This window comes from Anolis sagrei, chromosome X (assembly GCF_037176765.1).
Source record: "Anolis sagrei isolate rAnoSag1 chromosome X, rAnoSag1.mat, whole genome shotgun sequence".
In the NCBI taxonomy this organism is placed as follows: domain Eukaryota; kingdom Metazoa; phylum Chordata; class Lepidosauria; order Squamata; family Dactyloidae; genus Anolis; species Anolis sagrei.
Window position 1 is genome coordinate 81,340,146 of NC_090034.1, and position 14,330 is coordinate 81,354,475.

The 14,330-nt window shown below is 40.0% G+C and overlaps 1 protein-coding gene across 1 annotated transcript in view; it reads left to right on the forward strand.

Moving 5' to 3' along the window:
- Nucleotides 1–14,330, forward strand: part of NFYC (nuclear transcription factor Y subunit gamma) — a 58,785-nt gene that overhangs the window by 21,036 nt on the left and 23,419 nt on the right. Inside the window, exon 2 of the mRNA XM_060784170.2 lies at nt 12,995–13,104. Coding sequence (XP_060640153.1) covers nt 13,003–13,104 — 102 coding nt within the window. The 5' untranslated portion in view covers nt 12,995–13,002. The remainder of the gene's footprint in view (nt 1–12,994; nt 13,105–14,330) is intronic.

The following is a 14,330-nucleotide window of genomic DNA, read 5'->3' on the forward strand; positions in this document are numbered from 1 at the left end:
ATCCTTGATTTATTATGGTGTGAGAAGCACAACAAGTTGTTTCGGCCCAAGGTCTGTGGATTTGCCAGCCGGCCTCACATATCACATTTCCAGATTGCAGATGTGTGGCCCATCCTTAGAGGGGAGGGGATATGACTGAGATACATATAATTGGCTTATCAATTCACTTTCCTATGTCCTTAAGTGTTAACACAGGCAAGTAAAATATTTAGAATATTTTCTACACAGATGGATTCATAGAAGGTCAACAAATATTAATTTGTTCAACATAGAAGGTCAACATAGAAGGTCAACAAATATGAATTTGAGTAATATGAGGCTAGATCTGAATCAGGAAATAGCTGCAAAATTATCAACTTTAGATTGTGAGGACAGATCCGGCCTTCTAAGTAGTGCATAATAATTCCCCAGCTGCCAAATGAAGGCTATGTTGAGGGAGACACTGTGATAGCAGGAGGCTCCATTTCATGGTTGCCTCTGTATCCAAATGATCAGAAAACCTGGAAAAGAGAAACCTGTTTTGGTTTTGGGGTTTTATTTATTTTCGCCAAACTCACATTTTAGTGCCATGTGAGACAATCTCCTTTCCATCCTGTGTTCTGTTGAGCTAGGTTCTTCTCCTAGCATATGGGTTTATGGAAGTCTCACAGTTCTGATGGGGCTCAGAAGACAGGAATCTCTAAATGCTCTTTGGAATCAATAGTAAACCTTTTATCTAATATACCTTCCCTTAGATCCCACAACATTCTAGTTTGGTTTCAGATTCTCCAGAAGGAATTTTAGCTTTTGTGATTCCCCAAATGAGATAACGGGCATGTAAAGGGGCATTAAACCCACTGAGATGCGGAGCAAGCAAGCTGTGTTATTTGAAAACAGATGACTAGTTCATGTAGCTCTATATTATCCACAATGAGTGACAACAGCTCTCTGAGTTTCGGTTTTCTCCTGGAGATGACATAGTTTGAACTTTACAGTTTTGGGATGCAATGCATGTGTTCTACCAAAACCCATGTATATATATGTATCACACAAGTAAGTTCTGAATGTTTGATCACTTTTGTTTTCCAAAATGCACATCATAGTTCTCCCCAAGATAAATGTATTCTAAATGGGAACATGATCAAGTTTGTATCACCTGTTCAGCTGTATGGGGTGAGAGTGGGATCAAACACACTACAGTGGAGGTGCTTCTTTATCTGTGGAGGCTTCCCATGTTATTTAAAACCTTTGAAACAGATGCCTTTTATGTGTAGAAGGAAAGACAAAAATAAGAACAGAAGTGGAGGTGATGGATTCATCTTTATTCCCTCTCTTTACTTGTAGAGATTTCATAATTAGAAGCAACTGAATAGGAAGGATTCGTTGGAAAGATGGGTTGGCATTGAGGTGTGTGAGATCAGAGTATCCTGAATCCAAGATTCAGAATTACATCAGTTTGAAAGATAACATGCCACAGAGATTTCACAGTACAAAATTTAGAGTTTGCATTACACAATTGGTGTTATTGCTAAGTTCATGCCCCGTCATTTTTCACCCCTGAATTTAAATTCTCTCTTGACCTTTGTTTAATAATAGATCTGAAGGCAATGGTGAGCTACTACCATCTTTTCTGAGGATATTGTGCCCTTGGAATATACCTTACAAACCCAGGAGGGAAATTGTAATATAATGAACCCTTCAACAAAAAAGCGAGCCCGAGTAAATATTTAACTTTTAAAGTACCATTTTTAAATGTGCCCTTGAACTGCGTGGTTTAAAGGCAGCAGCAATTATTGATGGAAATAGCAATGCATAGTGAGCTTTACTTCTCAATTAATACATTACTTTTTAAAAGAATTAGCTGAAGCATTTTCCAGATAGACCGTGATTGTGGTGGGTCACTAGCAAAAGGTCATTTCATTTGTGGCTGGCATTCTGCTCTATGCCTCTCCTCTGAACCTTGGCAGCATAACTGATTTTACTCTGGTCTGTGGTTCTGCTGCCATCACCTGAGTTGCAGTGAATTAAATAAGCTTAGTTTTCTGGGACACAGATCTGTTGTGCTCAGTCAACTGTGTAAACACCTAGCAAAATATGTTATGGAAATTGGACTTTCTTAAAAGTTCAGAACTACATATACACTTGCTTTCATCTCAAGATGCTGGAAAGGTTACAGCTTAAGCCGGTCTTCAGAGAGTGTGCTTATTCAACCAACAAAGTGATTCCGATGCCAATCCCGAAGGTACACGTGCCCCAAAATGGGTTACTTTTCCCAATTTGCCATCTCCAGTGCAGTGGTGGACATATTTGCTCTGTGTTTTCTATAACTCACATAGGATTGTGGCCTGGGTGTAACAACAGATATCATTTGTGCTCAGCAAAACCATTATCAGGTCGCTTATTCAAAATTAATACGCTGATAGCAAAATCCCTTTTCAATGCCTCTGTTATGTGTTCACCTCCTTGAACTGGATTCTACCTCTGGTCAAAAGCATAGAAAAGTTCATGCTGTCTATGGTTGTTCATGTAACCACTTCTCAGGGATGCCTCCCAACTTTCCTGTGCAGGCATAAGAACTAGAAGTTTTGGTAAGAACAGTGGCTGGCATTTTGCTCGGGACTTACAGTTTTGTAAGTGGCCTTATGTATGTTTTGTACTCTTTGTCTTTGCCCAGGGGCTGCCTTTTCATTGCGACATATGGACATCAGTTGTACAGTGGCGGAGAACTGATGCAATGACCTAATGCGCCTTGGAGTGCTCCCCAGTTCACATTCAGACACCACTGAGGAATTGCTAGTGCACAGCAGTAGTGTCCAGTGCGCATGAAGGGTGTCCAGTGAGCATTTCAGCGCTTGTTGTTCCCCAAATGCCATCTTCAAAAGCCATAAACAGGCTTTGTTGTTTTCTGTGACATAGCTACTGATTTTCCAAGTTATAAAATATAAGACTATGATATAGAGTCTCAGCAGGTCTTGGGCTTGCCCAAGCCTGCGTTACCCATTGATGCATGGGTGCACTTATTTTATTGCAAGCAAAAGCTCTTCCCCTTTTGCTTTCTAGCTGGAGGAAAAGAGTCCTGCTGAGATCTGATCAATGAGCCATCTTGTCCAGTGTTCTATTTCTGACAATGGACCATCCTGTATATCTGGGAAGCATTCATGAGGACAACAGCCCTGTCTTTATTTGCATTACCATTGATGTTCAGAGACACACAGATGTTTAATTTGCCTTTTGTGGCCAGTAATGATTGATAGAGCTGCCCTTATGATTTGTCTAATTTCTAGTTTCCAAACACATCTGCCTGTATCCTTTCCTATATTATGTTCACAGTGGGATGCTGGTACTGGATATGCTTCCTCCAGTACTTAATGACATGGCACTGATCCATAGAATCCTTTTCTCCCCATTGCTCTCCTTTCCATGTGCATTATTTCTACCCAGTGGTTTTGTGAATAGGTTTTTGGCTTTACTAGCTGCACATCTGCAGGTGGAGCTAGGGAAATGGTTTAATTTCTAGGTGTTGGAGTGTGCAGAAACATTGTCACCAGATACATTTTCATTGGGAGTTTTCAAGGCCTTAATGTAGACTGGCATAAGTTGGAGGCTAAGCTTAATGTGTAATTCTATTTGAAATAGTTCCAAAAACATGGGACTTTCCCTGAATCTTCCCATTAAGTCCACAGGACTATGAAGGCCTCTTTCACCATTCAGAGTTAATCAGATGCCTTTTTGAGAGATGTGTGATATCAAAATAGCTCAACGGTTGCAAAAAATAAAATAAACAACAAATAGTCTCAGATCTTGGCAAGAGAAATGAGTGTCTGTTGTGTTTGTGATTTGAATGTTTGAGTACTAAAGATATAAATTGTGTCTTATCTCTTTTTTTATTAAGTGGATTGTTTTGGAAGTGCCAACAAGTTAATTACTCATATGTCTTAGAAAAGCACCTAATTGCCTCCTCTAATGGTGAAGGAGACCTTCATCGTCGGGCTGGAGGCAAGAAGCCCTTTCGTTCACTTCAGATTCTGGCCATTTTTCTGTCACTCCTGTGCTTGTTGTGCCATGATACCATGGTGTTATATGGTGTTGGTTACTTTTAGAAGTAGGCAGGGATGTGGCCAGACTTGTAGGGTGCGCAAACACATTACGTAATGATGCATTTCTGGCATTGTATGAGCAGGACTGCAGTTGAGTAACTCCGCTGGATGAGGAACTCCTGCCCTTCAGCACAGTTGCTTGATAAGGAAGAGGAACTCTGAGCAGATTTTTTCCCTTCTTCTTGGCTTTGTTTCTACAACTCATTTATGTTTTCTTAAGTTAAGTTTTACTTTTCATTTTGGATTATTCCGTTGCATAACTGTTCAATATGAAATCATTTTATCTTAAACAAATAAACAAGTATACATATTGTGTTACTAGTTCTACAAATATGAAGACCTGGATGAAAATACAGAAGAATCTAGGGGCGGGGGTGGAGGGAACCCTACATTTCACCCTGCTACTTTCCAAAGCCTTTCTTTCCAGAAACGTTGGGAAATAAGATGTTGAAGAAAAGGTGTTCACATGTTTACCATATCAAAATAATCCCTAAAAGGTATATATAAGAAAAAGGCTATTTAAAGTATCAGCTTATTACAATTCCGGTTTGGGTTTCCCTTTCACTGTTATTTTTTAAGTAATTGTGTTGCATCTGCTTGACAGTATTGAGAAGTAGTGGAAACCAAATAGTTTTTCTCTGTTTACTAATTGATTATCTCTTCTTTTTGTCGGTTTTCTTTATTTTTTCACCTGCTCCTCAAATTGACATAACCAGAGAGCTTTCATACAGCTCAGTTCACAACAAAAATTTAAAAAACCTAAGCTCGGTTTTCAATTGTATTCTAATTAAACTGCACTTTTAATATACCAGTCATTATATTTTATGACACACAAAGTTATATTTTGGTGCCTTTTATGGTACTAAACCAGCACAGAGATCTTCAGTCTGTAAAGGGTACTAGCATCACAATTTTCATCAAAATAAATATCTAGAGGGTTTCTGTGGGTGGACTGGAAATAACTGTTGCATTCCCCTTCATGCAGAAATGCTGGCTCTGTTTCCCACTGGTTAGGGCTTGCTAAAAAGTGAAAGATGGCTTGTGAATATTGCAAAGTTGTGTAAACTTTGAGGGCTTGTTAGGACTGTGGTGCATGTGAGTTTACTCAACCCTTTTCCCCGCCTCCCAGTTTATTGATGCTGGGAAACTAGATTAGGAAAAGCAAACAAAGAATGTCCCTGTGTTTCTGAAATTCCCAGTGCTGAGAATATACAGCATTACACTTCAGCCTTGTTTGGGAGGATAAATATAGAACAACACCATTGAGCATGGAAAAATGATAGATGTTTTGAAGGCATCTCAGTGTGCTATAACCCTAGACTGGAATTTCATTTTGTTCCGGAGCGGTGTTCTATTAAATATTTTAAACTATGCAAATTAAGTTGTTTTGCATGTTTTGCTGTCACATGATTCCTTCCTTGAGTCGATATTGAGAATCTTGCTAGGCCCTTCATCTTGGAGAAAGGGGAAAATGTTGAAGTTGTGGTTGATTTAGCTCCCAAGGACCTTAAGCGAAATCTTTTTTTGGTTCCCCTCCACAACAGCTTATGCTAAATATACTTGTATGTTCTTAGACTTTTCTCTACTACATTGGGAATCAGAACTCTTCTTTCCTATTAATGTAAAAGGAATTTTCAGGCTTCAGGAACATATCTTGCCAGCTTCAAGCAGGCTCTTCTGCCCTTTTTCAAAAACAGAAAGCTGGAGGAATCACGGTGAAGGGAGATCCAGTGTTGTAACAGCTTTTTGCCCAATTTTTAAATCCAGTGCTTCTGACCAAATTGCCATTTTAATACAGCTTGCCTCAAATAGGCTAGTAGACTTTTCTGCATTTTGCTGGCAGCTTCCTAGGGCACATTTGCTCTTCCTGGTACAATTTGAAATGAGCCCTGGACAGGTTTTCAAATACCATGTGCATCAGAGACAAAGCAGAAGGGTTTCTTTTCAAAGCCGACCATGAAATGGCATAATGGGGTTGCTTTGGCAGAAATGCCATGGCTATCTCAACATTTCGCAGTTTGTTCTTGCTGTGGTGTGACTGTTGCAAGACGATGTGGATTTGCTCCTTCTTGGAGGCCTTAGGCCATTCTCTTTCACACCTACAGTATGGGAATGATGAAAGAGGCCAGCATTAGAGTAGACTTGTGCATTACACTGGAGAGTAGAGTTGTAAAATTGAAGATCTGTTAAGTTCACATACATCCTCGTAGGCACACTTACCTGTGTAGTCATTTTATCCTTTACATACCGTATTGACGCAAGTCTAATGTGCCATTGAATCTAATGTGCACCTCAATTTTCAAAACCCTGAAACCAAAAAGTATTTGCTCTCGAATGTAATGTGCAGCAGCAGAAAGTGTACTCTTTATAATTTAGAACATGAAGCTTTCAGCAGTGGAAAAGAAAACATTGAGATGTATCTATGCTGTAGAATGAATCTACTTTAATTCCCATGGTTCAATGCTATGAAATCCTGGGGCTGCAGTTTGAGCCTTCTCTGCCAAAAATGCTGATGCCTTATCAAACTACAAATTCCAGGATTGATAGCATTGAGCCATGGCCATTAAACTAGAGATGAGGTCCCTCAAAGAGGACCTCCAGGTGCAGCTCCTTTTGCTTCAGCTCAGCACTAAGATGACCATATTATGTGAATCTAATGCGCACTCTTAATTTTGGCAACGGAATTTAGCCAAGAAAGGTGAGCATTAAATTTGAGTAAATAGGGTACTTCCAAGCCATTGACAGCTGATGGGATGCACATCACTATTAAGTGTGCCTAAACGTATTTTATTCTATTTTATTTTGTTGGTGAGGAATTCAGCTTAAGGAAATTTCTTATTGAGTTTCCAAATGTCTTAGGGCAATATGTGGTTCTTCAAGCCCTGTTCCCTACACTTGGCCGTAATGGTTCCTGGGAGGGAAAGGGTGTTTAGAGAGCATGTGAAGTGGAACATTTTTTTCTTGGTTGTTAAGTCTGTTCTTGGGGTTATTTGGGGCACTTGTTCAGATAATTGCATTGCATTCTAGTTTTGTAGATATGGTTATTATCATGATTGAAAAATGGAGTGATTTTAATAGTGAATGCAACGTTTAATATGGTTTAATGTGCATTTACTTTTAATTTTAATATTTTAACTTAAGTGTATTCTAACTGTTTGTTGTCCAAAGACATTGAATCGTTGCCATATTTAAAGCTCCTTTGAGTTCCCTTCGGGGTAGAGAAAGACGGGATACAAATAGAGTAAATAAGTAAATAAATATTTTTTATGGAGAGCAGATTGGTAGATGGCCTAGGTTCTGTATCTCAAAAACTGGAGCTGATGTGGGGGACTGGTTCCCTTTTTGGAATCAGCAGGTCAAATATAAACAGTTCTAACGTTTGAGGCCGCCAAATGCATGTTGTCCAGTGTCATTTTTGATATCAGTACCATGTCCAACGTAATGTGATATTCTTCCCTCAGCCTTGGGGCCCATCTTGGGATAAAGGTATAGAATATTGATACAAGAAATAAATGCAATTCTACATAAGGCTGCCCTGTTCTATCCAAACCTTTCTTTTGACCTGGTGTGTGAGATGTTGCTTTCCTTAGATGTTCTGCACCATTGGCAACCTAGGGAAACAAGCTCATGCTGTCAGTTGTTCTTGGAATGTTACATGGAATAAATTGACTACCCCCTCTGTTTTTATCCCAGGGTCCCTAGCGTTATTACGAAAGAAAAAAATGAACTCCCTTGTCTCCAGTTTTTCACATTTATTGCTGATATTTTGTCTTCAGTCACTGCCTTTGATTTTTCCTTTGTTACTATTCTTACATTATTTTGAATGTGATTCCTCCCTCCCCATGACACAAGCCTTCAAAACATTAAAGAAAAAAAGCCTTTACAATTTTCTGAGATACACCCTAATAATTATGGAGATTTTAAGTATAGCTGGAAGTGAACATTGGCCAAGTAATTTGAATATTTAATTCCTGCTTTTAGCCAAGTGCACAGGTTAAGTAGATTAGGATGCAAAATAGCTTTCAAGAAGAGGGGGATTGTTCATTAATTTTGCCTTTTGAGAGAATTGCCTGGTTGCTTGGAAGGAGAAAGTGTGGATCCACTGCTAGTGGCTGATAGTGAAAGATCGGTTACATAAGAGATTCCTGCCAGGACAGAGCAGATCAGTTGGATTAGTTGGTGTGTCCTTAAATCCACACTTGTCATCTTTGTGTAGGAAAGCAAATAAGGACATACTTCAGTGTACCAATGCAGATAAGAGCCCCATTTTTGTGGATTTGATATAGGTGTATTCTCTGTCGGTCAAAGCTCCCTAAAATTCTGAATTTTCATTTTCCCCACTCTCCTACTTTGAGGAAAATCCTTCCCATTGGCTCCTTTGCTAAAAACTTGAGGGTTCTGGGTCATAGGAGCCTATTCTAATATTGAAGCCCAAATAAAGTCCATGAACTGTAGCACACTATTGTGCTAGAGTATCTTTTCGTTCCTCCTGGAAGAGGGGCTTAATGCACAAAGTAGTGCATTGAACTCAGATAGCCGTTCCCACCCAACTAGGGCCACAAATAGGTGCCTAAATGCCCTAGAACAGGGCTGTCAAACTCATTTTCACTGAGGAACACATCAGTCTGATTCACCTAATTTGGGTCCCCAAATGTATTGAAAAATTACTTTTGATGATCCACTATGCAGACTGGGGATAATGGAAACTGCAGCCCAATAGCCCTTGTGGTACTGAGGTTGGGGAAAGGTTAAAAGCGATTTTAAAGTCAGACACCGTATCCATAAGCTTTATATCTAAATACAACCCCCATTCTCCTAAACCGAATGAGCTGCAGCCTTCCAGATGTTTTTTGTATCCCAACCGCCATCAGCTGTAGTCATGATGTCTAATGATGATAGCCCAGCATCTGAGGGCTGCGTAAAAGGACATGATGGGTCAAATTTGGCCCACAGGCCTCAAGTTTGACACAACGTACCCTAGCGTTATCAGAATCTGATGGATTTAAGCAGGGGCAGGCCTGGTAGTGTTTGGGTGGCAAACCACCAATGAATATCTGGTACTTAAGGTTCTCTTTCGTAGGAAGGAACTGGCAAAACCATTTCTGAGTCTTCCTTGCCTTTGAAAGCCCTAAGGAATCTATGGACTCACCATAAGGCGACAGGTGAGTTGAAGGTGCTCTCATATGGCTATGTGCAAAGACCCTTTCTTTGGAGGTCTCATTAGTTCTGGGAGTTAGACACAAATTGCTGGATGATGTGAACTTCTCATCTGGCCCCATTTGTTTTTCACATGTTTTCCTGTCCCAAGGTCCCTGACCTCCCTTCTGGCCTGTCGTAATATAAACCACCTCAGTGGCAGTATACTCCTAGATGTGCTGTGTCAGAGGGCCCTTTCAATTCCTGACCAGTTCCATATCCCAGCTGGAGTATGGAAGTTGCCTGCATGTTTTCTGTGGTCACATAATGTGTTATGCCTGTCAATCAACTGCTTATGTGAATTGATTGATTATCTTTAAATTAGCTTCTTCTTTCCAAAACCTCCAGAGAGACAGCAAATATAGAGTTGTTAGTTTCATAAAATATAACAGATGCTGGGCCATTAGGGAGTATTCATCCAAACTTACAAACTCTTTTTAACATCCACTCTCCAAAATCTTAACCAGTCCTTGCAGACTTCTACTTTTTTTTCTTTCTTTTATATTCCAGCATAGTTGTTTTTACATACATCTATCAGCAGACTTAACTACTAATAATTTTCCAGCATAAAATTATCTTGCACTGTAATTTGTTTCTTTTAACAAAAGTTACTATTATACACAGCATGAACCATGGTCTGTATAATAATCGCCCCTCAACAACTTAGGTTCTGAACAATACTGTCATATTGGAGTGTATATGGAAGGCAAAGAGCGGGGAGGAAGTTCAGAAATGCTTGCCCCTCCCTCTCCCTTCCTGAGAAAAGGCCAAAATAAAACCCACCGCACACAATGGGCCATAAGTCAGTGGGAAATTGCACTCACTTCATGTCAGAATTGTTCTTGGCCTCGAGCCATTTCCCATTACGCCACCGCACCATTGAATGATTATGTGTATTCAGACTGTTAAATAAAGCATTCTGCAGGTTCTTTAACTGCTCTGCACAAACTCAGAAAGACCTTGAATATCGCCATTTTTGAATGTTTTTCCTTGTGAATATTCAAAAGACTTCAAAATTGACTGGCCTGTTCTGGCAGTTGTTCCTTGGAAAAGCAGGTAGCCATTCTCAAATGTCTGTGGGAGAACAATTTATCCTCTGGAGATACAAATGAGTGTTTATTGTCCTTTGGGACATCCTTTCCATCCAAGCTTGGGGCATGGCCAGCTTGAAGTTAAGTTGTCTTTAGGACTTTCTAGTCTCCTACTTCTGCTCTGCCTCCCAGTCAGGAGGGGAGAATCTGCTTCTGAAAGTGTGCTGATTTCAATAGCATTTCTTCTTTATTATTGTTTTCCTCTACAGTTCCGTGTTATCTTTCATAGATTAGGGAGAGAGTGGGCCTGCTTTCCATCCAGAGATACCCAAGTTCCCACAAGGCAGTCTTTTGAAAGAACTCTACTTCTGTCTCTGGAAAAGCCAGGTAGCAGTTGTTGGTAGCATACTTAAATATTACGAAGATGCTATCTCTTTGCAGCCTCTTCTCGAGAAGTTGTTTTTATACCCCTGCTTAAAGGGATTACATATAATGTGCCCAAAGTTTGTTTCCTGGATGGAACTTGACTGGTGTTCTCCTTCTTCCCTTGAGCATGTGGCTATGATTTGTTTAGAAAGCGTCCACAAGGAAGGTATCTTTCTCATGGACATCACATTGCTGTTTTAGAGGAACTTTCTTCATCCAGATCTGATGTCATTGTAATAGACCACAAAAGCCATCCAGTCTAACCCCAAAGAGGTTTTCAGCTGTTCCTTCTTCCTGTGTCCAATGTGAAGTTAGTCTAATGCAGAGGTTCCCAGTCCTTTTTTGACCAGGGACCACTTGAACAGGGACCACTTAACAGGGGACCACTCTCCAACATTATTACCAAAAGGGGCGGAGCTGGTTAGTTCTGCGGAAAGGAGCAGAAATAAAATAAAGAGGAAGGAAGTTCGCGGACCAGATTTTCATTCTCGTGGTCCACTGCTGGGCCTCAACCCACAGGTTGGGAACCACTGGTCTAATGTAAGCCTTACGAATTAATTCTCTTGACTTCTTTTCCAAATGCAAGGCAACTCCGGATGAGTGAGTAGAAAGCTCTTGCATTCTGCCACTTAGGTTGACTGATCCTAGAAAGTTTAATTTTATGTCCTCCCATAACTACAGAGGAATAAGAGTTTGAGGACATTATCTCTAGTGACTTGGAGTGTTAGTTGAGTTGATGCAGAGAGTAGTGAATGTACCTACAAAGCATTAAGACTCTTTCTCTACATGTACCATTATTCTTTTTCTACCATCACAAAACATGGCACAGATGCTAATACATTTGGAAGGTATTGTACAATTGATGGGTTTACGTCATGGAATGCTGCATTTGCTAGAAGGGATCTTCAGAGGCTTCTCCCGCAATACAATCTCTAATTTGTATGGGCATATCTCCATCCTGGAAGGTGCTATACTGAATCCTGTAAGATAACGAATGCTATTCTGTATCGCTATCTCTGTAGTCTTTTCCTGTTTGATAACCAAGGCATACTTTTTCCAGACTCAAAAGGACAAGACCCACCATTTAGAGTGTGCAGGCAGAGATGCTTTGCTCTCAAAGGAGCTTTTCTCGTGGTTCAGAGTTAATTCTCTTCTGCGTGCCAAGCAGCAAATTTGGATTGGTGACCCATGCAGTGAAATGCGGGGCAGCATCCAATAGATGACTACCTCTGAGGTTTGGTAGTTTTGGAGTGTTTTGCATTAAATCAGACATTTCCAATAACACCCCGATAGGGAAAAGGCAAGAGCAGAGGTGTGTATTATGTAGAGATGCAATGGTCACCTTTTTCAGTGGGTTTGACCGATCTGACCTTTTAATGGTCTTTCTTTTCATTTTGTATGGTGCATAGCTTGGGAAGGAATACTTTAACACAGATATGACACACACAGCAGCCTCTGTAATATCACATCATGCTCCATCTGGAGCTGTTCAGTTGGCAACTATCTGTATATTATGCTGCAGCATTGGCTGGGATCCTCCTGACAGAATGATAGTGGAGGTGAAGGCAGTGGCTGGAGAATGAGAAGGAGGCTGCCGGTTCTTTCCCAGAGCCACCTGTTTTTCACTTACCTAGCGTTTGGGGCAAGGAGCCAGAAGCCAAGGCAGTATGGGAAGCAGTGGCATGGGGACTCCCTTCCATATTGTCTTGTGGACACCCCCAAAGCCAGATTTGAGAAAAAAATGGAGATCAACAACCTTCACATTCGACTGTTGCCTGCCTTTATGAATTCAGAGAAAGCAAAACCTCTAATGTAAATGGAGAAAGGGATCTTGGTGGTTTAACCCACTGCGTCACCGGGGGCTTATTCAACACAAAATGATAAATAAACAATAACACAGAGAACAGACCACTATATACTGCCACCACAAATATTGACAAGTCAGGAAAGATTAATTTAAATGTGAAACAACCTAATATTGTGTATATTGCCTCTCAAAGGAGTCTTATTGCATCTAGCGGGATGCCATATAAAAGATTGCGGAAACCGTGGGCAACTTTATAATTGCAACGCTGAACAAATGAAACCTTAACGATAATGAAAGCGAGTTTAAGGAAGTCTGCCCAGTTTCTTGGAGGATCTCAAAGGCTCTGTGTTGTGCTCATTTAAATAAACCATTTTGGAGGGCTTTTCAAAACATGAAGTTTGCAGCTCTTCCACCATGATGTCCCTTCCGCTTTTCACTGCCATTTGCTTTCTTTGCAGTTACCATCATGTCCTCGGATGGGGGCTTTCCAGGAGGCAGTAGCGATGCCCAGCAGTGCCTCCAGTCTTTCTGGCCTCGGGTCATGGAGGAGATTCGGAACCTGACAGTGGTAAGAGATTCTGTATTCCAGGGAGTTCAGTTAGCATATGTAACACAATTTTTGTTCCTGGATTATAAATGTAATTTCCTAATTGGTTCTATCATAAAACTCTTTTTTGTGTGGGAGGGCTTCGTGGAAATGACCCAGCTTTGTGTCCTCACAGATTATTATACCTTTCTTGAGTGAAGGTACACAGGGCAGGTCTTGTGAGGAGGTGTCATTGTGATAATGTGCCATCGGAAGGATCTTGGAGTACTTTTTGGAGATCAACTGCCTCTAGTGCAAATCTTTGAATCCCCATTTTTGTGATAGAAGAAACATACTATATATACTCGAGTATAAACCTAGTTTTTCAGCTCCTTTTTCAGGCTGAAAAGGCTTTCCTCGGTTTATACTCGAGACAAGGTTATTTATTATTTTACTCTGTTATTAGTATTTTTATTACATTTATTATGTTACTCTTTTTATTATAATTGGAAGGATATATAAGCATATTTACATTGAAGAAGGTTAGAATAATAGCTTAATCAGTTGGACAGTCTTATCTTAAATTACAGTTTTATGTAAATATTCAAAAGCATGTAACCTACTGATTCCTAAATTAATGTAATTTTATTGGTATCCATGTTTATTTTGAAATTTACCCATAGCTGCTGCATTTCCCATCCTCGGCTTATTCTTGAGTCAATACATTTTCCCAGTTTTTTGTGGTAAAATTAGGTGCCTTGATTTATATTCGGGTTGGCTTATACTCGAATATATAAGGTAGTTGTAAAAGATTTGGGGGAAAGCATTGAATGTAGTTCTGCAAGAACTCTAGAAGAATTGATGTGCGCCAGCAAAAGAAAAGTTGATGGCTAAAAGAGATCAATTTCACAGAGGATATTTCCAGTGTTAATTTGTGTTGACCATGATAGCTAAATGGAATCTCAGTGTCAGAGGGTGCTTAACGCTGGATGCCTAACGCTCAAGGTCAAATGGCAGGGAAAGACTTCTGCTTTCCTATGTCTTGTTTCTCTGCTTTCAGAAAACAGATTTGTCTTAAAAAAAAAAAAGAACTGATATGATCCAATTTATTGATGTCTTTTCATGTGTGAAGAAATTGAGTCTCTCATACAGTGGCTTTCTTCCTAGTGTTGCAATCTAGATGTGCAGGGAAGAGAAATTACAGAGGATATCTTCAACTTTCCTTATTGAAACCAAGAATTTTGTTCATCTTTGTGTAGTTATTATGT